Genomic DNA, 23,498 nt, shown 5'->3' with positions numbered 1-23,498 from the left:
ATAGGGATGTCGCGGACTGTTCGCCGGCGAACTTGTTCGCGCGAACATCGACCGTTCGCGTCCGCCGAATGTTCGCGAACGTAACGCAACGTTCGCCAATTTGGGTTCGCCTTAGCTGGCGCTTTTTTTGCCATTTCTCCCCCAGACCAGCAGATACATGGCAGCCAATCAGGAAGCTCTCCCTCCTGGACCACCCCCACACCCCCTGGACCACTCCCCTTCCATATATAAACTGAAGCCCTGCAGCGTTTTTTCATTCTGCCTGTGTGTGCTTGGAAGAGCTAGTGTAGGGAGAGAGCTGTTAGTGATTTGAGGGACAGTTGATAGTAACTTTGCTGGCTAGTAATCTACTTGATACTGCTCTGTATTGTAGGGACAGAACTCTGCAGGGATTTGAGGGACATTTTAGGTTAGGTAGCTTTGCTGGCTAGTAATCTACCTTCTACTGCAGTGCTCTGTATGTAGCTGCTGTGGGCAGCTGTCTGTCCTGCTGCTGATCTCTCATCTGCATCTGTTCTTCAAACCAGTGCCACCTAGCTGTGTGAGCTTTTTCACATTCTGTCTAAATATCAATAATAATACCGTCTCCAGAAACACCACCTGAGTGACGTTTTCCAAGCAGCAATAATATATTCCGTATCCACTGCTGTAGTGTATACGTTAACCTTGCAGGCATTATTTGCCCAGTGTGTTCTTCAAACCACTGCCACCTAGCTGTGTGAGCTTTTTCACATTCTGTCTAAATATCAATAATAATACCGTCTCCAGAAACACCACCTGAGTGACGTAGTGTGATTTCTGCCCTTTACAGCACAAAACGCAGCGCTGTGTCAACAATGGATTTTTTAGAAACATATTTGCCCTTGATCCCCCTCTGGCATGCCACTGTCCAGGTCGTTGCACCCTTTAAACAACTTTAAAATCATTTTTCTGGCCAGAAATGTCTTTTCTAGCTTTTAAAATTCGCCTTCCCATTGAAGTCTATGGGGTTCGCAACGTTCGCGAACCGTTCGCATTTTTGTCCGGACGTTCGCGAACATGTTCGCGAACATTTTTTCCGACGTTCGCTACATCCCTAGTAAAGAAGGTCCGCACTCTCAGGACTTAAAAATTAAATAATGTTTTATTAACAAAAGACTAACGTTTCGGTCTCTCCGAGGCCTTTCTCAAAGTAACAACAGACAATGAAAAATGCATTAAATACCCATGATGGCGTGAAAAGTTAATTGGCTGACATGTCATCCTTGTCATCATCACAATGCCATGTCAGCCAATTAACTTTTCCCGCCATTAGGGCTATTCCACACGGGGAGATAGCGACGCGTTTGCGGTCCCGGCGACAAAGCGCCGCGACAGTCGCCGCGACCGGCGCAGGCGACAGTTTTGTATGGGCGCCTATGTAAAAACGCCTGTGCTAACCACACGAGGCGATGCGCTTTTCAACAGTCGCCTGAAAAAGCCTGGCGAGGCATTTTCAGGCGACTGTTGAAAAGCGCATCGCCTCGTGTGGTTAGCACAGGCGTTTTTACGTCGCTATCTCCCCGTGTGGACTAGCCCTTATGGGTATTTAATGCATTTTTCATTGTCTGTTGTTACTTTGAGAAAGGCCTCGGAGAGGCCGAAACGTTAGTCTTTTGTTAATAAAACATTATTTAATTTTTAAGTCCTGAGAGTGCAGACCTTCTTTACTGAATAATTATTTCAAAAATTTTGGACACTGCACCCAGGCAAGTTGAACCTAGTGACAAGAGTGCCGACTACCCCAAAGTTCTTGGGGAGAGAGAGAGAGAGAGAGAGAGAGAGAGAGAGAGAGAGACTGACTATAGTGGTGCACTCGCAATACAAGCAACTGCCTGGGTAATAGTATAATAATCCAAAAAAAATATAAAACCGCACTCCAAGGTCTTGAAAATAGTGAAAACAGTGGAAAGTTTATTTCAACTTTTCAGCAGACTCGGGCCGTCTCTGTGTGCCGAAAAGTTGAAATAAACTTTCCACTGTTTTCATTATTTCAAGACCTTGGAGTGCGGTTTTAGATTTTTTTTGGATTATATATATATATATATATATATATATATATATATATATATATATATATATATATATATATATATATATATATATATATATATATATAAATATAAATATAAATATAAATATATATAATATAAATGGTACCCGCACTCCGTCAAAAGAGTGGAAGAGAGACAAACACACACAAAAACAACATGACAGTATGACTGCACAATTACTGTGCGCGTTTATGAGATTGGGGTCATTTGCCGTATACAGACAGGAAAGGAATAACCTGATTTTATTGAAAAAAAAACTAGTTTCATCATTTTGGATACGTGTTACTTAAAAGGTGACATGAATGCATGAGTCATTTTCTACAGTGAATCTTTTGACTTGCTAGATGCTGCAGATCCTTGCTCCTCTAGCGCTTATTTAGCAGTAATTATGGCTTTCCCAATGTTATCTCCTTTAAGCATTCCGATGAAAGCCGACGGCATGTTATCAAACCCTTTAGTGATGTGCTCATCATACTTTAGCTTTCCCTGTTTAATGAGATACAATAGGATATTAATCCATTAGTATAAATATGAAGTAAGTGCAATCATGTTTGATTTATTTAATGTACAAAAAATAGTCGACTTCTGGGGTTTTACCACTATTGTAAAGAAGTGCACTTTATAATATTTTAAGATGAGGAATATCCCTTGCTATGAATCAGAAGGAATAAACACATCTAAGGTATCTGCCACTATGTACTACACTGATTTACAAATTGTTAGCCCCCATCTTCCTGCATGTCTCCATAAATGAGGACTGTCCTGCTTAACAGACACAGATGAAAATGTTAGTGGCTGGCGTGATCTCCTTTGCTGAGTACCTGATTGTAAAGGGTTCAAGGATTTTCTAAATCTGACTGTTTAGGTAGGACAATACATTAGTAGCTGACTTGCAGTTGTCTCTGTTTCCCATTGCCTGGTTATTTACTAATGGGTTTATTTTTGATAAAAATAAGAAGCTCAGAAAATGTTTGCCTGAATGCAAAGCTTCATAAATCTGGCGACAAATCTCCTCTTCTTTGCGGCGACTAATCTCCCCGATCTGCCTTCCCCTGCCTTCCGCCGGCTTAAATGTAAATCGCCTGGGGGCAGGCACACTTCGGGGCCCATTTACTTAGCTCAAGTGAAGGAATAGAATAAAAAAAACTTCGAATTTCGAATGATATTTTTGGCTACTTCGACCATCGAATGGGCTACTTCGACCTGTGACTACAACTTCGACTTTGAATCGAACGATTCGAACTTAAAATCGTTCGACTATTCGATAGTCGAAGTACTGTCTCTTTAAAAAAAAAAACTTCGACCCCCTAGTTCGCCACCTAAAACCTACTGAAGTCAATGTTAGCCTATGGGGAAGGTCCCCATAAGCTTTCTAATGTTTTTTAGGTCGAAGAAAAATCGTTTGATCGATGGATTAAAATCGTTTTTTTTCGTTCAATCATTTGATCAAACTATTTGCGTTAAATCCTTCGACTTCAATATTCGAAGTCGAAGGATTACAATTCGGCAGTCGAATATCGAGGGTTAATTAACCCTCGATATTCGACCATAAGTAAATCTGCCCCTTCGTTTTCAGAAGTTGCCCGTAATTGCTTCACGAGGAAACTTTGGGCGACTTCGGAAAACGAAGCGCTCTGTGTGCCTGGCCCCAGGTGATTTACATTTTAGCCAGAGGAAGGCAGGGGAAGGCAGATCGGGGAGATTAGTTGCAGCGAAGAAGAGGCGATCTGTCACCTGGCGACTAATCTCCCTGAATCTGCCAGTGTGGCTAGGCCCTTAAGGGCAGATTTATCATGGGTCATATTTCAAGTTCATGTGAGTTTTTAAAAACTCCCATGAACCTGAAATTCGACCAATTGATATTTATTAAAAAAAAATAATTTTACAAACGTGGGTGAATAGGATCAACCCGAAAACTTAAATCAAATTTGGATCGAATTTGATTCGAGTTTTCTCTTTGAAAAAAAAATCTAATGTCAGAAAGGCTACAAACAACTCCAAATTGATCCCAGGACGTTTTCCATCGACTAAAAAAGTAATTCATCAGCTTTTAGGTGGTGAATTGTCGAATTAGAGTTCTTAAAGGGCCAGTGTATGATGAATCTTGAAAATTTAATTTTAACAATTCCCTAGTCGAGTTTAGGCCATAAAAAACTCAAAAATTCTAATTGGAAATTTGAATTTTTACTTCGACCCTTAATAAATCTGCCACTAAATATCATTACGGCCCAACCTGTCTGGTTGCTAGCAGCTGTGCCACCATCAACTGGAGGACCAGATGTTGACCAATAGAATTTCTGCTGATACAACTATAACATTTATTTTCTGAAAGCTAAAAGTGTTCCACCTCTGCAATAGTTTTTACTTCTAGAGTAATAATCAAAGCCAAAAACCATTACTACCTCAACAACCCACTGCATCAGCTTTTCCAGACCTTCGTTGTATCGGTTCAGCCAGCGCTGTACTGTGAATCCTTCCATACGCAACTCTTGGAAGATTAAAGGGTAGTGAACATACGGCCCTGTGAAAAAAGTTAGCTATTTTAATTGATTGAACTACTAGTGACTGCAAGGTCTAACTGAATTTCTAATAACTTGCAAATGCTTGTATGGGTATGGGATTCGTTATCTGGAAACCCATTTTGCAGAATGCACAAAATTAAAAGACTCCATTATAATCAAAATAACTAAATTTTTAAAAACAAATTACTTTCTCCGTAATAGCAAACAGCTTCATGTACTTGAGTCCAACTAAGATATACTTCATCCTTTTTCGTGGAAAAACAATCCTATTGAATGTATTTAATATTTAAGTTAATTTTAAGAAGACATAAGGTATGGAGAGCCAAACTTCCAAAAGATCCCTTATCTGGAAAACCCCAGATACCAAGCTTTCTGGATAACAGGTCCCATACCTGTATTAAAGTGCACATCCTACACTTCTCCATAGACTATTCCACTAGTTTTCCTGATAGTAAGCATAAAAAAATAAGATGCAAATGCATTTTTTTCCTCATGAGAGAAGCATTTAAGATTTAATTTTACATTATGTAGTTGGTTTATTCTTCTGTAACATGCAGCCTATCACTTGCATATTGCACAATGCACAGTGTCCAGGATAACAAGAACTGTGAGTGCTAGCATTGGTTATCAGTTGCATTTTTATGTATGCTCAATGTATACACTCATTTATTGTACACACTGCATTGTACAGGTATCTAGAATGCCTAGGACCTGGGGTTTTCCTGATAAGAGGTCTATCTATAATTTGGATCACCAAGGAAATCATTTTTAATTATTTGATTTAATTTGAGTTTATGAGATATGACCTTCCTATAATTTGTAGCTTTCTGGATAACAGGTTTCTGAATAATGGATCCCATACTTGTGCCTTATACAAACATGTTAATTATTTTAATCATTTTTTAAACATGCTCATGCAGGAAAAATGTAATTGCTAACGCTCATGGACTTTGGCGTACATTTTGTGAAGCTAAAACTGCATCTAAACTACAGCTAATGCTTTAATATTATCAGATCCCATGGGTTTATACATCTGTTTCAGTATATGAATAGTATAGCAAAAGCCAGAATATTTTTTTTCAATAACAGAGAAAAAGATATAATTGAATTACATGTGATGTAAAGATGTGTAATACACACATGGGCACATAGATGCATACCTTTCCTTGGGACTGTATCATTGTACAGGGAAATAGCCCCACATACAGCAATCCTTCCATACTTCCTCATCTGCAGCAACGCCACATCTGCAAACTCACCTCCAACCTACATTAAAATGACATTATACGCAGGGTTACAGAAGGTAATTCAAAAGTCTCTTTTAATCTATTAAAAAATCAAATAAAAACCAAGCTCAATCTGCCATTTTTTGCACATTGTACCCTGCCTTCCAGCCTCAATAAATTGCTGCAGGTATTTCCACTACATTTTGGAGCTTTGACTGTACACATAAATACAGTACTACCTGTGTTTGGTAGTCCTGTATTCATAATGGATGAAATATTGTTGCCTCAACTGTCCCTCAACTTGTGCATCATTCTGCAATGGTGGTCATAGGCTGAAGTGGTGCCTGTAATTGCCATTTGCCCTATAGTAGGAGGTAAGAACAGGCTAGTATGCACCCATTGATTCCAGGCTCTGCACCCTCAGATTTTTTTTATCTCTCTTTTTTTTGTGCTCTCTTCTTAAGAGTTGTCCTTGCACCCCTTAGGGTTCTTGCACCCTCCAACACAATAAGAAGCCAGACTGACCAGCTGGGCCTATTTAGTCGCAGCATCCTAATCAGGGGTTTAATACATAGATCAATCAATCTAGCCAGTAATACACGTGCCAAGGCCAGTATTACAAATTTATCCATAATATAATTTAAATTAAATTTAAATTTGTGATACGCATAAGTTTCAAGGCTATGTGTACAAATGAAACGGGTTTCATGCTACCCCTTCGAATTAGAAGAGGTTAATTTTACTAGATATTGGATTTCTTTCAAAAAGAATAAAATTATACTACTGGTTATACTTACATTCTCAAAAAAGCAATCATATCCCTCAGGAGATGCTTTCTTCAAGGCTTCTTCCAAAGAGCTCACAGTCTTGTAGTTAAAAACTTCATCAAATCCAATTTCCTTCAGATACTGGACTTTATCATCTGATCCTGCGGAGCCAACAACCTTGCATCCCTATTCCAATAAGAAGTAGTGAATTGTTTATTCTATACAGTGTATTATACAAATAGATGCTAAAAGATTTTTTACAGAAACAATTAGGCCCATTTATTAACATTCTCGTTTTAGTGGTTTTAGAGTTTTTGAAACCGCAAAAAAAACTTATTTGCACTAAAACCAGAAATGCCATTTCATTTATTATAAGATCCAAATATAAAAAGCACACATGGAAGAAATGCAAAATGATCCAAATAAGACAATTAAACCTCTAATTCCTCGATTTTTTTGTGTGCAATTAATAGCAAAAAAATCCCAAAAACCTCTTAAAACCTAAATTAAAGAATTTAATGAAGAAAACTGAATAAGGACAGCTCCCACTGACTTCTATATGACCTTAACAATTTAACTTAACAAATTTTAGATGGCAAACTTGTATTTGAGTTTGTTTTGTGGTTTGATGTTTAATAAATCACAAATTCATGGTTTAGAGTAATCATAAAAAAACAAGATTTTAGCACTAATAAATCCTATTCTGTAAAATGAAAGAAATATGAAACAAAACAGTACTAAATGGGCCCCTTGGTATTCAGGCTTCACCGGCCACGGCACAGGGTTATTAAAGGGGTTGATCACCTTTAAACACTTTATTCAGTTCAGTTGGCTTCAGATATTTTTAAAAATGGGAACTGGCATTCTCTCTCCCTATAAAAGCTACAGCCAGGGAGGATCAGCCTTTGAGGCCAGTGCTTTGTTAATGACTAGCAAATATGCAAGTAAAATAAGGGTTATGCAATGTTCATTGATCAGTCCTATTTTGTATGAGCCAGTGCTAGTCAGATAGTAATAGGCTGCTTAAATTTAATTAGCTTTGATGTGGACCCACAAATCTCCTTTCAAGATTTTTTTAAATCTGCTGCAAGGAGAAAGTAAAAGGAAGGTGGTACAAGCAGGGGTGGAGTGTAGTTGGGGACCTTTTGATGGATGAGTAATGGCCAGCTCCATGTTGTAGCTCCCACCCTCTCCAACTATAGTCAGGTGATCCCACTGGTGGCCAATAAAAGGGCAACCAAGTTTGGGAGTTTTAACCCTGAAAGCAGCAAGTAAGTTGCAGGTAAAACTTAGTCCCTTTGTAAAATGTATAATGAAGTCATAGAATTCTTAAAGGGATTCTGTCATGATTTTTATGGTGTAGTTTTTATTTCTAAATTACACTGTTTAAACTGCAAATAATTCACTCTACCATATAAAATTTCATTCCTGAACCAGCAAGTGTATTTTTTTAGTTGTAATATTGGTGTGTAGGCAGCCATCTCAGGTCATTTTGCCGGGTCATGTGCTTTCAGACAGAGCCAGCACTTTACAATGGAACTGCTTTCTGGCAGGCTTATGTTTTTCCTACTCAATGTAATTGAATGTGTCGTAGTGGGACCTGGATTTTACTATTGAGTGTTGTTCTTAGATCTACCAGGCAGCTGTTATCTTGTGTCAGGGAGCTGTTCTCTGGTTACCTTTTCCCTTCCCATTGTTCTGCTGATGGGCTGCTGGGAGGGGAAGGGAGGCGGGTGCTATCACTCCAACTTGAAGTACAGCAGTAAAGAGTGACTGAAGTTTATTAAAGCACAAGTCACATGACACGGGGCAGCTGGGAAGCCTGGCCCCATGTCAGATTTTTAAATATAAAAAAGCTCTGTTTGCTCTTTTGAGCAACGGATTTCAATGCAGAATTCTGCTGGAGCAGGACTATTAAAGGAAAAGTCAAGTCGCTTTGTCATTTGAGTATTACTGTGTAGCCTACCTTAGCCCAATGTGAAACGCAGTAGTTGCGCTTTGAAAAGCGCTCCAGTTTCCCTGCACCGTCGCATTGTATTCACCATTGTGCACTGATTAACCCGGCGGCCATCTTTTCCTGTGTGCGCGCTTCCTTGTTCCAATGCGCATGCACCAATTGCCCCATCCTCCTGACCTCTACACTGAGGTTTCTACACTGAGGTTTCACCGACGCTTAACAGAAGAATATGCGCATGCGCTAGATTTTTTTGCTGAACTGCGCATGTGCGCATCGCCAAATTTCAGCGTGCATTCCTAAGGGAGGGGGGAGAGAGGCTGCGAGTGCTGGAAACCAGACGGAAGAGTAGAACAACATTGCTGCTTCACGGATTCATTGTCAAGGACTTCAGTGGTCGGTATGTACACCATTTTAAAAGGCTTTTCGCTGGTAAAATTTATGTTAGAGGGGTTGACATGTCCTTTAACTGATGCGTTTTGAGAAATACATTTTGTCCCATGACAGTATCCCTTTAATGAATCAGATGAAAGTTGAGTGTAGGACTGGTCAGATCAGGGATGACTTTGACGTAGTTGGCCAGCTTAAATATATTGCAATATATGGACAAACAATCCCTGTTTTGTTTAAAGCATAAGGCATCTTTTGGTAGCTTAAGGCACCAAATGTCTCAATGTCTTAAATATATTGTTAATGGGTGTAGTGCAGAAGACTTCTTGTATTTGTTTGTATGAATTTTGTCATAAAAATTAGTGGTGAGCACAACTTTCCCTTGTTTGTTACCTTTTGATGGAGGCTGCCAGCGTCTGGAAGAGTTTTTGTGGGCCCTCTACACTCCAGCCTGACACTGTTTAAACACTTTAAGATTACCCTGTACTTACAATGATTTTTGCAATCTGACCAACGATTGTTCCTACTGCCCCAGCAGCACCATTGACCAGCACGATTTCATCTTTCTTTGCACAGCAGATTTCATGAAGACCGAAATAAGAAGTCAGTCTATAGGGATTAAGTAGCAAAAAATCATTTACTGATAATGAGGCTTCTAGTTCTCTTTGTCATTAAACACTAAGGGGCATTTTTATCAAGGGTCAAATTTCGAATTGAAAAAACGTTGAAATTCGAATTCGAAAAGACCAACCGAAATTAAGTTGAAATATTTTTTTGATCGAATAGGTCCGTTTTCGATCGAAAAGGTCCGTATTCGGCTGAATTCGAATCGTATGGATCGAAGGAATAGCGCATTAGATCGAATTCGATTTGAAGTTTTTCCCAAAAAAACTATGATTATTCAAAGTCCACTAATTGACTCTAAATAGTTCTAGGAGTTCCCCCATAGGCTAAAACAGCAATTCGGCAGGTTTTAGAATGGTCAAAGTCGAAGAGACAGTACATGATAAATGTTGATATTCGAATTTTTGAATTTTTTTCAAATTTGAATCGAATTTGGACTATTCCCTAGTCGAAGTACACAAAAAATAGCTTGAATTTCAAATTTTTTTCATTCGAAAATTCACCACGACCTTTAAATCTGCCCCAAAGGTGTCAGCAGTGATTGTTGTAGCTAGATGGTCAAGCTAACAGTACTAAGGAGCTGAAATTCCAGACAGGAGGAGCATATTGACCAAGACCATAAGTTGAACTTATTTACAACTGTGCTGTATTTATATTTACAGAAGTTAAATTATTAATTAATTAAGCTAATGTATGTTGAGATAGCTTTCCAATGAGCTACTTCTGTCGTAGAGGACTGGCAAAACATATATGGGACCTGTTATCTAGAATGCTCTGGACTTTCTGGTTTTCCAGATAACGGATTGTTCTGTAATTTGGATTTTCGTATATTAGTCGGGATCAAGTACAAGGTACTGATTATTATTACAGAGAAAAGGGAAAATATTTTTAAATATTTTAATTATTTGGATATAACATAGTCTATGGGAGATGGTTTTCTGGATAATGGGTTTGATAGTTGTATCTAATACAACGATGTTCTGAGGAATTGTTTATCGTCACATATTTAGATGCACAAATAAATACGCTTGACATATGACTGGGAAATATAGCAACAAGTCAACTACTTCATTCTTTATTTTATTTTACTAAGTAGTTTGGCCTTACTGATATAAGACTGGAATTACCTGGCTTCCATTTTTACCAGTGATTGGAAATGTACATTCATGAAATACCCAACAAGCTCCAACATATATTTTTGAATCATTGCTAATAAAACCAGTGCTTTTACCATATTAGAATAGAGTGCCTAGAGATGATGACATCTTTTTAAATAGATAAGAGCAGTGTTAAATGCTGTTTTGGTAATGTAACAGAATCTTATATAGATCTCTGTCCTATTCCAGGCAAAGAAAGTGTGCCAAGAGGTGCAGGGCAACTTGGTGGAGAATTCTAAGCTGTATGGGGAGGCCCAGACACGTTGAGTACAACCAATAAGTCAGTCAATCCTGGGCCATTCTGATTATACCATACAATTGTCGAGTTAAATAAAAGCCTTGCTCAGATTTAAAAAGAAGGACAAAAGTGTGGCTCTTTGAGTTTTGTTTCTGGATAGATAGGCTGAGATTTGATAGCACATTGTATTGCAACTGCAACTCTAGGGACCACTGCATATGTCAAGTAATTCAGCCAAAATGACTACAAATACAAGCCCAAATTGCTTTATACATGACCTTCTAAGCAGTGAGAACTATGGCCTGTGCATCTTTATGCATACTAAACTACTTTTCATTGTATTTATCAATGGTAAATAGACATTTCCTGCATATTTTTTGCAGTCTACCTAGATTTCAGTGGGAACCCTTAGAGTACATCCTTGCCACTCTATACCATATTTCATATTAACTGAAGGACTAAACAGACTCATTTCTTTCATTATAATAGATAACATGCCCATCTCATACAGCTGTTACAGAAGTGGATAATTCTGCATGTGCATGGTATATACTCACCCAGGCATTCCTATTGTCCCAAGAGCCAGTGATCTGGGAATGTGAGCAGGCCAATTGGCAAGCAGTGGTGTTAACTCTTTGCCATTAGAAATGGAATGAGTTGTCCAGCCAGCATTTGAAAGAACAAAACTGCCAACCTGAAACTCTGAATTTTTACTTTCCAAAACCCTGCAAGTAAAATATATGAACTAGACTTAAAAAACGATGCAGAACAAAAAATGTTTTACCTATAATGCAGAGTTTCCCCCTAAAATTCTAGCATAATAACAGGCACCAGCAAAATAGCATTCACCAGGAGGGGGTGGGGGTTGCTTGAACTATTTGTTTTGTTCAAGAACCTTCTAGCGTCAAATTATTTTATTTAGGAATGGTAGTTGCACCACTCCTTCACCCTTTTATGTAGCAAAGGCCCATCCTGTGGAGAGAGGGTCAAATGTAACAGGTGCTCTGCATGCTTCCAAACTGAACAAGGGCTGCCTAGCCCAGATGGGATTATACACTTACATATGTTGCTCTTCTTTACCATGTATCTTTCATTTCTTCCCTCAAAACAACCCACAAAAAGTTTTGATCTTTTCTGTGAGGCTTTGTCCCTGTTGCATTGTTGTTGTTTATTACATTTTACAGATGTTTTCCAATTATAGGGGGAATATGTGGTGTTTATGCAAATGGCCTGTAGATGTCACTGTGCTCATACTTATACTGTGCATACTTCCTAGTAGCTTAAAAGTGAAAGTTACTGTTGTGTAATGCCTGCATGACACTGCTATTAAAGCACTGTTATACTTTACTCATCCTCGGCTACCCAAAACATAACATACAGCAAGTGTCCAATGCCCTTCTCTAATACCCCCAGTATCTTCTCAGTCATTATGCAGCCAGTGTTAATTCCTCCTCCTCAAAATTGTGGGGCTGGCCCCAAGTAATTTCCAGAGCAGTCATACCAAAGGTCGAGCCTCATAGCAGACTAGGATAAAATCTGAGAGAAAAATTTGCATACTTATTTATTACTTTGGATATCATAGTATTGCATCTCTATGGAGTAACAATTACAACAAGAGAATCATATATCTATAACTTAGATCTCAAACTAATTATTTGACCAAAAGGAGGGCCTGAACCAAAAATGCCTGAACCAAAAATGCCTGAATATCTCAAGTGAACGTTCCACTAAACAATTAAACGGCAGTGAATAGTAATTTCTTTAATCCTTAACTTGCTGTCCTATATTAACTGATATAAATTTCTTCCCTTATTTCTATGTCTTAATTGTTATGATCTCCCAACCGTCTTTGTTCTCAGTGTTCCCCAACTCCATAGAAAAATAGATTTCTCTTTTACCTGGCAACTTGAGTTCCAATCATGACATCGCCTTCCTTCATCATATGCTTACTGTATGGCCTACAAATATAATTACATTCTTTTTATCAATCCATTAATCATGTTAAGGAGGCCACAATTCACAAAATTGTTATGTATTATGCTTCTGGCTACCATTGTATAGTGCAAAGTTGACAACTGTCATCTAAGAACAACAAATTATTTGACTCTGGTGATTACATATTATTATAATTATTGCAATTTGTATTTATAAATAATGCAGTCACTTTATTCATAGGTAATTATTTATAAGCAACAGGAATGTACATGGAGCTTTTGCTCATGAATTGTGTAGTCAGAATCTTTAGTTGCCCTTTAAGATTTCATAAGCCAAATTCAACTGCATCAGAAAAGTATTTCATCAAAATCAGTTACAGAATTTCCCTTGACTCAAATGGAGTTTTCACATGCTAATCAAAGAGATCCATTTTTTTAAGGGAAATTAATCTGGCCTCATGAGTGGCATAGCATATGTGTTACATATATATGAAAAAGTACAATGGACAGACCAGTGCAAAATAAAACATCCTGCTTAGTCAGTTAAAAGTTTTATATGTATTATAGATATCTTTAGGGCTGCAAAGTGTAATTTACGTCCACTATTGCAGTTGGGCAAATTTCCCCACAGTTGCGTTGTTTAGTTGAGTTTGGCACTGATCAGTCCTTCCAGCCTTTTGTTCTGAATTGAGTGCAATTGCTCCTATTGACATAGGGAAACCCTAGAGCTACTCAGCCCTAGACGACCCTAGTCACCCACTGTGCTCCCCACCCCCATGAATGCGCACGCCCCGACTGCGTCTGTGCAAGCGCAAGTGGGGAAAGCGATGGAAGGGAGAGTGATGGAGAGAAGGGGAGAGCAACAGAGGGGAGGGAGACAGGGAGAGCGACACAGGGGAGAGCAGCGAACACAGACTAGGGGTAGGCAGAAGATAAGTAACTGCCCAGTGCCCCCCTTTCGTTGTGCCCTAGGTAGGTGCCTCTTCTGCCAACCACTAGTTCTGGCCCTGGAGCTATTGCCACCTCTGAAGCAGTAGCTAGCTCCAAGGTTCCCACAGCAGCCTGTGTCAATTGCTGTAGCATAGTCATGCCGAAAGAACACATACAGATTCTGCTCGAAATTGCACTGTGCTCACTGCACTTACGATCAATTGCAGTGAGATGCTTTGTACAAATGATTGCTCAGTAAAACTTTCTGCATTGTTTTTGACATTAGGTAGGACCACTAGAGAGCAATATTTAATAATATTATGCCATGCAATTTTATAAATAACAATAAGCAAAAGTTCCACTCAGCAGACTATCTTATGCAAATATATTTTATTGAATATATATATATATATATATATATATATATATATATATATATATATATATATATATATATATATATATATATATAATGTGTATTTACAAATATTCAATAAAGGTAACTAATGTGTAAGTTATTTATACTTCACCTCATATAAGGATCCACACTAAAATACTCAGCTTCCAGCATCACTTCTGTAAAAAAAAAGTAGAAAAAAAAACATAAAACGAATAAAACTAACAACCAATCAGTTATTTGTTTGCAAATTTTATCTGCTGCCAGTTGCTATGGCTTACTGGAACCAGAGCAAACTTAGCACCTGTTATTTAATACATTATTTCTTCCAAGCAAAGCTGTTCCCTCATACTGTATAAATTAGTGATGTGCAGGTCGAGAAATACTTGACCTGGACCCTCTGTATATGACATCTAAACAGCATTAACCTTTAAGAAAAAATACAGAACAAAAAGAAGTGTACAGCTTTCCATCTCCTTCATTTGTCACACGTTGTACAATTTTACTTTTGCCAGAATGGCTGATTTTTTTATGCTTGGGGCAATGCAAACAGTTTTCTGAAATGTGAATCTGTTCTGAAACCAAAAGTAGCATAACTTCTTATGATATGCTCACATACTGTTCAGTTGCCACTGCTTGTCAGTTTCACTGATATTACAAACAAATGTATTTGTAACATGGACAACGCTGACATCTAGGTGTAGCAGCAAGTATTGCAGAAGTTGGATTTTTTTGCGGTAAAATATTACTAATAATACTAGTAATACTATTTTTGGTCTCCTAATTATGGCTTGCTCAAAGCAGATCACAGTATATCCCCTCTCCCCTAATACCTGACAAGAGCCTTCGATAAACATAAAAGATGACAAGCACTATCCATAGTGATATAGAATCAATTAAATGTGCACAAGTGGTGTGATACAATGATTCATAGGAACGTGTCGCTATCATATGTATTGATGAGAGGAGACCCATTATATTTTTCACATGAGACTGGGGGTCAGGCTTTATACTTGGAGGCACAGCTACAATTGGATACCTGGCATGGTGCTGTTTCCTCGGACCTTTAATTCACCTATTACAAACTTTGAATAGTGAAACGCTAATTTGAGCAATATTAGGTTATTGCACACTATGACACCATGCAGCGACAGCTAGAGAAGTTTAAGGGTCATCTTCACGTGGTCCAGATTCCATACGGCAGAAAAAGATCAGGGAGAAGACTATGCACGAATCCTTCTTCAATACTGCTGTTCCTTCACTTTGGAAAAGAAGACCATAGGGGAGAGCTACTCTCTACTATCAATCCTTGTTGGATTACAGGCTGCTCTTTAAATCTTTACTGAGGCCCTGTTGGTCCAAGGCTCCCTTGAAAACACCCAGTTAGGTTAGCAACCAAAGGCCAAAGAGAATAGGCCACCTCTATTCTAACACTATAGTAAAGTGTAGCAGGAAGTAGTCATAGGCCATGGGCTAATGATGGTAATATATAAATGAACAAATGGATACATGGGCTTTTGCCCAATAACTAGGAAGTGTAGGAATTTAAAGCCATAGGATGAGGGTACGGAACCTATGGGTTCCTACAATAGCACCTTTGTTCGTGAGCAAATCTGTGTTATTTTATATTATATTTCCATTCAATAAACTTTAATGTGCTATTTGTTCTCCTCTGTGTCTATTACTGTGGATCACCTGATGGATAGGCATGTCATTGGAAAATTATTTCTTGTGTGTTCCAAGCTCTATCTTTTACTCAGTGTATGTTCCTGGGTCTAGTGATATTGGTCAGATAATAAGGTTTTGGTTGTTGAATTGCTTTATGCTCTATGTGTGGGGAAACTAGAGTGAAATTAATTTTGTACAGTGCTTTATAGGACACTGCAATGTGTATCAGAGGGGCTCATTTATTAACAATGGGCATTTCTGCACCCATGGCTTTTTTTCAGCCACCAGCCAATTGAGCAGTGAAAACAAATATTTGATTGGTCACCATGGGTTACTGCCAGGGGAAAATCTGCCCAGTGTTTACATATCAGCCCAAGTGACTACATATGAATGTATGGCATATCTTTGCTTTACCTTTCTTGTGTATGTTGGAGCTTGATTTAGGGTAATCTTGGTTGAGGGAATTTAAAGCTACTCTATGTTTGGTCCTTCCGAAGTAGCAACACAAGGCTACCCACTTGTCAATGGTATGGATGCAAATGCTCCCTTTATGGGTCCTAAGGGGTGCCGTTTTGCACCCATTAGTGCTTCAGCCATCTAAAATTAGCCCTATGCTTTCATAAAATTCATAACAGCCAATTTGCTTTCTTTCAATACACTGATAAAAACTAATTACTGGAAATTAGCACCGCAGTGCTGCAGTTAAGCCTACATGTTAGATAAGAGAATAACACCCATCTTCAACTGTAATCACACACACACAAAAATGCATAAAAGGGTTACCAGGACTAAAGATTCTATGTTTCCAGCTTTTGGAGCTACAGTTGAGTTCAGAATTATAGCAGTGTGTAAGGAACAGTATTCCTTATAATAACTTTTATTTCCATACACGCAAATGTAAATCAAATTTGAAAAGGGAATATTAGGCTGTTCAAAAAAAATAGCAGTGTCTGCATTCAAACTAAAACATTCACTGTATGCACTGAAACATGTTTTAAGATTTTGCTTTTCTTTAAATCACTGAACTAATATTTAGTTGTATAACCACTGTTTCTGAGAACTGCTGAACATCTGTGTTGCATGGAGTCGACCAAATTCAGTTACATTCCACAATTCTTCTGCATTTCTTGATTTTGCCTCAGAAACAGCATTTTTGATGTCACCCCACAAGTTTTCTATTGGATTAAGGTCCAGGGATTGGGCTGACCACCCCTAAAATGTCAATCTTATTGGTCTGGAACCAAGATTTTGCTCATTTACTGGTGTTTGGGGTCATTGTCTTGTTGAAACACCCATATCAAGGGCATTTCCTCTTCAGCATAAGGCAACATTACCTCTTTAATGTATTGTATTGAAACTGATCCATGATCCCTGGTATGCGAGAAATAAACAAAACACCTTAGTATGAGAAACATCCCCATATCATGATGCTTATGCCACCATGCTTCACTGTCTTCAGATTGTACTGTGGCTTGAATTCAGTGTTTGGGGGTTGTCTGACAAACTGTCTTTGGCCCCTAGACCAAAAAAGAACAATCTTGCTTTCATCAGTCCACAAAATGTTGTGCCATTTCTCTTTAGGCCAGTCATATGTTCTTTGGCAAATTGTAACCTCTTCAAACCATGTCTTTTTTGCAGGGGCTTCTTGCCGATAGCTTGGCTTTACATAGGTGTCTTCTAATTGTAACAGTACTCACAAGTAATTTTAGACCTTCTTTTCTTTTCATCTTCCTGGAGCTAATCATTGGCTGATTCTTTGCCATTTTGTCAATTTAAAGCATTTGAGATCGTTTTAGCTAAGCAGCATATCACTTTCTGCACGTATCTGTATGTTTTCCCCTCCACAATCAACTTTTTAAATTATGCTGTTCTTCTGAACAATGTCTGGAATGACCCATTTTACTCAGATTTCCATTATACACAACAGTTGCTACCTTTCTACCAAAAACAGTGATTGAAAAGTTTAGTGATGTCAGACTGCTATTATTCTGAACACAACTGTATAAATCTATGGCAACATGAGCACAGAACAAATAACTGTCCAAAGCCCAACAAACATACTTTACTACACTCATTAACTCCCATTCTAAAAAACCTGCACAACTTTTCTCTACCTTTAACACTCTTATTTCCCCTTCTCCACTCCATGCACATCTGTCTCTGCTCAAGATATTCCTGAGCATTTCAAAAACAAAACTGACACTATCAGAAGTGACATTAAACTACTCAATTCCCCCAGATTTCCACCACCCTCCCTCCACATTCCCCAGTCTCTTTGGAGCTCCTTCTCTCCTGTGAGGTTGTCTCAAAACTTTTGGCTGACATTTGACACTGGGGATCATCCTCTCCTTTTCTAGTCCCTTCATTTGCTTGGCCTTAGTGACACGACCCTGTCCTGGTTCTCTTCTTACCGCACTAATCCATCCTTCCTTCAGTGTCTTCTGTAATGGAGTAGCATCTTCTCCCTAACATCTTGCTGTTGGGGTTCCTCAGTGGTCTGTCTATACCTCCTCACTTGGCAAACTAATCAACTCATATGATTTCCAATACCACCTCTATGTGGACGATACTCAGATCTACTGTATATCTCCTCTTCTGATTTCAATCAAGAACTCAGGTCTCCTCCTACCTGTCCACTATCTCTGCTTGGATGTCGCAACACTACTTTAAATTAAACCTCTCTAAAATTAAAAGGGTACTCTTTCATCCAACTAACACCTGTTACACCCCGGAAGTATCTATTATAGTTAACAATTCCTCTATTACCCGTCTCCCCAGGCCTGGTGCCTTGGAGTTATCCTAGATTCTGCCCTGTCCTTCACTCCTCATATCCAGTCACTTATTAAATCATGTCACTTCCACCTAAGGAACATATCCAAAATTAAATCATTTATCACCCAAGATGCTGGCAAGATTCTTATTCACTCTTTTATCATTTCATTGTAACTCTTTATGAATTGGCCTTCCCCGCGAGAGACTGTCACCTCTCCAGTCCATAATGAACAGTGCCGTCAGGCTTATACACTTCAGCAATCACTCCTCCTCTGCCATGCCACTCTGCCAATCCCTGCACTGGCTTCCGTTACCTTCCAGAATAAGATTCAAATTAATGACCCTGACATTCAAAGCACTTCATAACTCTGCCCCACACTACATCTCTGAACTCATCTCTATATACTCACCCAACCACTTACTACGCTTCTCTACTGACCTGCTCCTCAACTCTTCTCTCATTACCTCCTCACATGCTCACATTCAAGACTTTGCAAGGGCTGCACCCTCTTCTGGAATTCTCTCCCTCAGTCTGTCCAACTTTCTCCCAACCTTTCTGCTTTCAAAAGATCTCTTATTTAGAGAAGCCTACCCTCACTTTGTTACTAACCAATGTCACACCATATGCTAGATCTCTCACCCACTTATGATGTATGTAACTCTGTATATTCTATGTATGTAATTCATGTGACTTCTTTGTAGAAACACATTTATCTTACAACCATGCACAATATGTTGGCGCTCTAAAATACATGTTAATAATAATAATAATAACTGGCCATCAGCATAAAAAGCATCAGCTAAGATTTTTTTCCCCTTACCTCCATTCTTTATTGGACTTAATCCAACTTCCTTTAGCTTGAAGTCTGATGGTTTTGGTGCACCCTCAAAATGTTTAACAAGCGTCCATGAGCGAGAAAGGATCATCCTGTGATGACTAAAAGGCAACAAATTTAAATAATGGATATGCAATTAGAAAAACCAGTGCAGACATGCTAAATTATGATTTCATTAAGAAGGTGTCTATTTTCTATACACTCTACTGTTAATTAGTCCATTTAATAGCCATAAAGCAATTTTGCCAAAATTCCCTAGTACTTTCCATTTATACCCTTTCCTCTTCCGTACCAAATATTTGTATTTCTTAATTTTAAACTACAACAGTGGCTTAATTTCAATATTGAATAATAAACACAAACTTAAGTGCAGTGTGGGCACCAATATACAATGTTACTGATATATATGGGGGCAAATGGGCTGGGGTGTCTTTTATTTCACATCTAGGAGTATTTATTTATAATTGAGCAATTTGGGGTCACATGGGCAGGGGGAGAAGTCCCATTTCTGTTGTGTATATTAATTTCAATATTACTACCCATAGTATCTGCCTTCAGTTATTTACTTTTCTTGGTCTTACATACTCTTTTAGGGAAATAACTTAGGTGGCATTTTGTCTCCCGTAATTTGATACAGCAACAAAACAGCAGAAAATGCAGAGCACTGCTGCAAAAAAAAAAAAAACTTAGAGATTAATGTAATAATAGGCACTAAGTTTGCCCAGGAGCAGTAACCTGTTGCAATCAATCAGCAGGTAGAATTTTCTGGTCACCTGTTAAAAGCAAAAATCTTTCTCATAAGATGAATGGAACCTTATAATGGGCTTATAAAGTAATGACATGGTGGTAAATCACTCCTGAAAGGAAATATAAAATATGTCCCTCCAACCCCCCCCACACACAGTTTTCGGGACTGTGGTGAAGTGGGTAACTTTTTACACACCTGGTGCACATGCCCAATTGCCATTATGTATTGGGATGACTTTTTAGGAATAATACACAGAGTATTCAAGAAGCCCATACAGAAAGATAACTGCCTAGCCTTGTTAGCCCTCCCCACCAAATAGTTAAACAAACCACAAGAACAAACTATTATCCCAAATCCTAGCAGTGGCCAAAATTAATTTGGCAAAAGCAATGGCAGCAAATCTCCATCATAATCCATAAGCTAGAAGGAAGAATAAACACAATACAAAACTTATACTTTCTTTATTGACTGACCAGATGGACAAACACACTGAAATATGGTCCCCATTGAACACCTACTGCAAACTTACACCACAGCAATGTTTCCAGGTGCAAGCACATCGATCTGCAGAGCAGCATTGGAGGAGCGGATTCTCGTCCTGCAGAGAGGCCCAAATCTGCAATGTCTGACCCCAGCCTTAAACATGTAAAGGCAACTTGGGTCTTTATTATTTATTCATGCAAAAACATAATCTAATCTGCACAGTTTCTTTTGTCTGCAGGACGTGCTTGAACTGTTTGTCTGTTACTAGGCACCACAGTAAAATAATGTTTGAAGCCTCAAAAATTCATATGGCCCATTTTACAAACAGATATTTTCATTTGTCATGGTCGCACTGGGCCCCAAACACTGCATCCCTATTGTTACATGCCTGCCTGGTCTCATTCCCAAGTGTGCTTTTGCATATGTACAATCCTTCCAAAGATTTTATAGTTCAAATATTTTGTGTATAAATGTTTTTTAGTGTTTTGGTGGAAAAGAACATATGTTCTATGCATATTAGAAGCTTGATCCGTTCAATGCAAGCAGTGCCTGTGGACTATTAAAATATAATAATACTGCCCAAGTCTTTAATAAAAGAAAACTGCAAAATAAAATATACAAATCCATTGGAATTGTAAAGTTAATTTGTGTCTTAATTATTTAAGATCATGCTTAATGTCTTTTTAACTGGAAAATATAAAGAATTCTTTTAGATTCTAGAGTCGCTAGAGTTGCTTTTCTATGTATCTTCTAGCATTGCTGTTCTTCTCATTATCATGGATTTTTGTAACCATAGCTGACACTCTAAATTTATCAATATGCATTATTATAATAATACAATTTACATCAGTTTCGCTAAAAAAACAATATGACTCAGGCAAATTAACCATGAATCAACATTAAAATGCTTACCTCTGGCATGAGGAAAACATACAAAAGTACAAACTTCCTGATAAAGAGTTATTTTTAAAGCTGAAAAGTTCTGGCAAGTTTGTACTCATACAAACTGTAGCAACATAAACGTATGTTATTTAGTATAGGCCCCAGAGTAAATAAATAGCAAATACAACCAAAAAAACAATGTATAATAAATACAAAAACCGTATGCTTTCTTGGTGCACCAATCAGAGGGTAGGTTGCAGTTGGGGGGATAGGTGGCAGGGGCTGGTGAAGTCAGGGGTAGAGAAGGGACAGTGGAGGATAATGAGGGAGACCAATTTGTTAGTGTCAAAAGGCGAAGTAAGTGAGGGAAGGGGGGGTAGTCCATATCTTGCCAAAAACAACAGACTTGCCATTTTGGGTGGAGATGCTGGGGCGGACAGCTCTGAACTGGCTTGTAACTAGTAGGCTAACTCTCAAAGCACCCTGGATCAGTATATCTAATACAGTCGAGGGAGGAATGCTAGGAAGAAAAAGCAGATTATAGTTATAGGGGATTCAATTATTAGGAAGGTGGATAGAGATAGAGTTATCTGCATGCCAAACTGCCTGCAAATTTCACTGTACCTGGACTCACCTCCCACCTTCTGTTGCCCCCCCCCCTGGCCTGTGGTGACACTAGCACAAAAACAACAGTTACTGTGTATGTATATGTCCTTAGTGGGGGGCTGGGGTCCAGATCTAGCATTTGCACACATCCCTTTTGGGAGGTAGTTACACAACTAACCCTTACTACCTAGCTTTCTAGAATATCTAGGAGAGCAAAAAGTCATTAATCCCAAATCTCAAAAAAAGTAGCCCTATTTCATTTCATAAAGAATTTTATTTTTAACATTCCACTGTTGGAGTGAAGACTGCCCTCATCAGTTTTTCTATGTGAACCACCCCGGACTTCCTTAAGGTACTCCAGTTTCCTACCACCCTCCAGCAACATTCAGGCAAGATAACTGGTTAAATCAATCTTAGGTTACTATATGGATTTATATTGTATATTTAGATTGTATATACTATGTGGACTAAGGTGAACAATAAACAATCTCTATAAAGAATTTCTAAATGTGTCAGCCCTATAGAAAGGATTATAATAATAATAATAATAATACAGTACTGAAATATAACAGTGAATGGAACTTCGATCAATCTGCCTTTCACTTTTGCCATTCAGCAGCTGCTGCGTCTTCTGTACCCATTGTTACACCCCTGAAATAAAACATTATTTTATTAGCAACAGCAATGTATTTTTCTTAGTTTCAAATAAGTTGACCATATTTAGTACTGTATGCCTTAAATCCCATTTCCGAGCAAAGATATCCAGTACTTGCTTCACGCTTTTTGGCAAGAGTGAACAATAAGTATAAACAAGCAGAGGCGTCATTGTAAGAGTTGCCCTTAACTGACCTAAAGTTTGATCATAAACAGACTAAAATGTTGAATTTTTAAAGGAAACATTTTAGTGAACAGGCAGTGAATATGGCAGCTGTTATTGTAAAATATGGAGATTATTTCTCCCAACTTACCTCATGTTTCACTAGTGAAAGTATCCAGTCCAAAATGTTTCTTCAAGCTGATTACAATGTTTTTTTACTCTCAAATCTCCTCCCTACCTGGAGTCCAAAAGGTAGTTTGTGTAACAGTGCCAGAAAATACTAGGACTACAGCCAGAGAAATAAGGCAGGGCAATATACATATAACCTGAATGGAAGTGCATATAATAACTTCATGTTATATTGAAAGTGTAATAACATGGTCTATATTTTTTACTGTATATTAAGGAATAACAATTGGATACAAATATCTTGTTGTTCGTATTTGTACTACTTTTGCTATTCAGGCATCTCCCA

General features: G+C 38.3%; 1 protein-coding gene across 2 annotated transcripts; it reads right to left on the bottom strand.

Moving 5' to 3' along the window:
• Positions 1 to 2,229: 2,229 nt before the first annotated feature.
• Positions 2,230 to 23,268, bottom strand: ptgr1.4.S (prostaglandin reductase 1, gene 4 S homeolog). 2 transcript variants are annotated; one of them, XM_041580070.1, is made up of 11 exons: positions 23,175 to 23,268; positions 22,766 to 22,857; positions 19,473 to 19,588; positions 14,345 to 14,390; positions 12,849 to 12,908; positions 11,508 to 11,675; positions 9,423 to 9,540; positions 6,618 to 6,773; positions 5,755 to 5,860; positions 4,475 to 4,593; positions 2,230 to 2,558 (listed from the first exon to the last, which is right to left on the bottom strand). In XM_041580070.1, exons 2-11 carry the CDS (start codon positions 22,816 to 22,818, stop codon positions 2,445 to 2,447), a joined length of 1,056 nt encoding a protein of 351 aa, XP_041436004.1. In that variant the 5' UTR covers positions 22,819 to 22,857; positions 23,175 to 23,268; the 3' UTR covers positions 2,230 to 2,444. The 2 variants fall into 2 exon arrangements, with proteins under 2 accessions (XP_041436004.1, XP_018099223.2); XM_018243734.2 differs by lacking the exon at positions 22,766 to 22,857 and having other exon boundaries at positions 23,175 to 23,261.
• Between the last annotated feature and the right edge of the window lie 230 nt (positions 23,269 to 23,498).

This window comes from Xenopus laevis, chromosome 1S (assembly GCF_017654675.1).
Source record: "Xenopus laevis strain J_2021 chromosome 1S, Xenopus_laevis_v10.1, whole genome shotgun sequence".
NCBI classification, from domain to species: Eukaryota; Metazoa; Chordata; class Amphibia; order Anura; family Pipidae; genus Xenopus; species Xenopus laevis.
This window is presented reverse-complemented; position numbering and strand designations above follow the sequence as displayed.

Bases quoted from the DNA above. Each gene is read 5' to 3' on its own strand.
- ptgr1.4.S (XM_041580070.1), bottom strand. From the start codon at position 22,818: ATGGCAAAAGTGAAAGGCAGATTGATCGAAGTTCCATTCACTGTTATA. The intron at 9,541-11,507 runs GTGAGTATATAC...TAATCCCTATAG, and splicing joins GGGACAATAGGAATGCCTGG to ACTGACTTCTTATTTCGGTC. The intron at 4,594-5,754 runs GTATGCATCTAT...CTTTTTTCACAG, and splicing joins TGATACAGTCCCAAGGAAAG to GGCCGTATGTTCACTACCCT.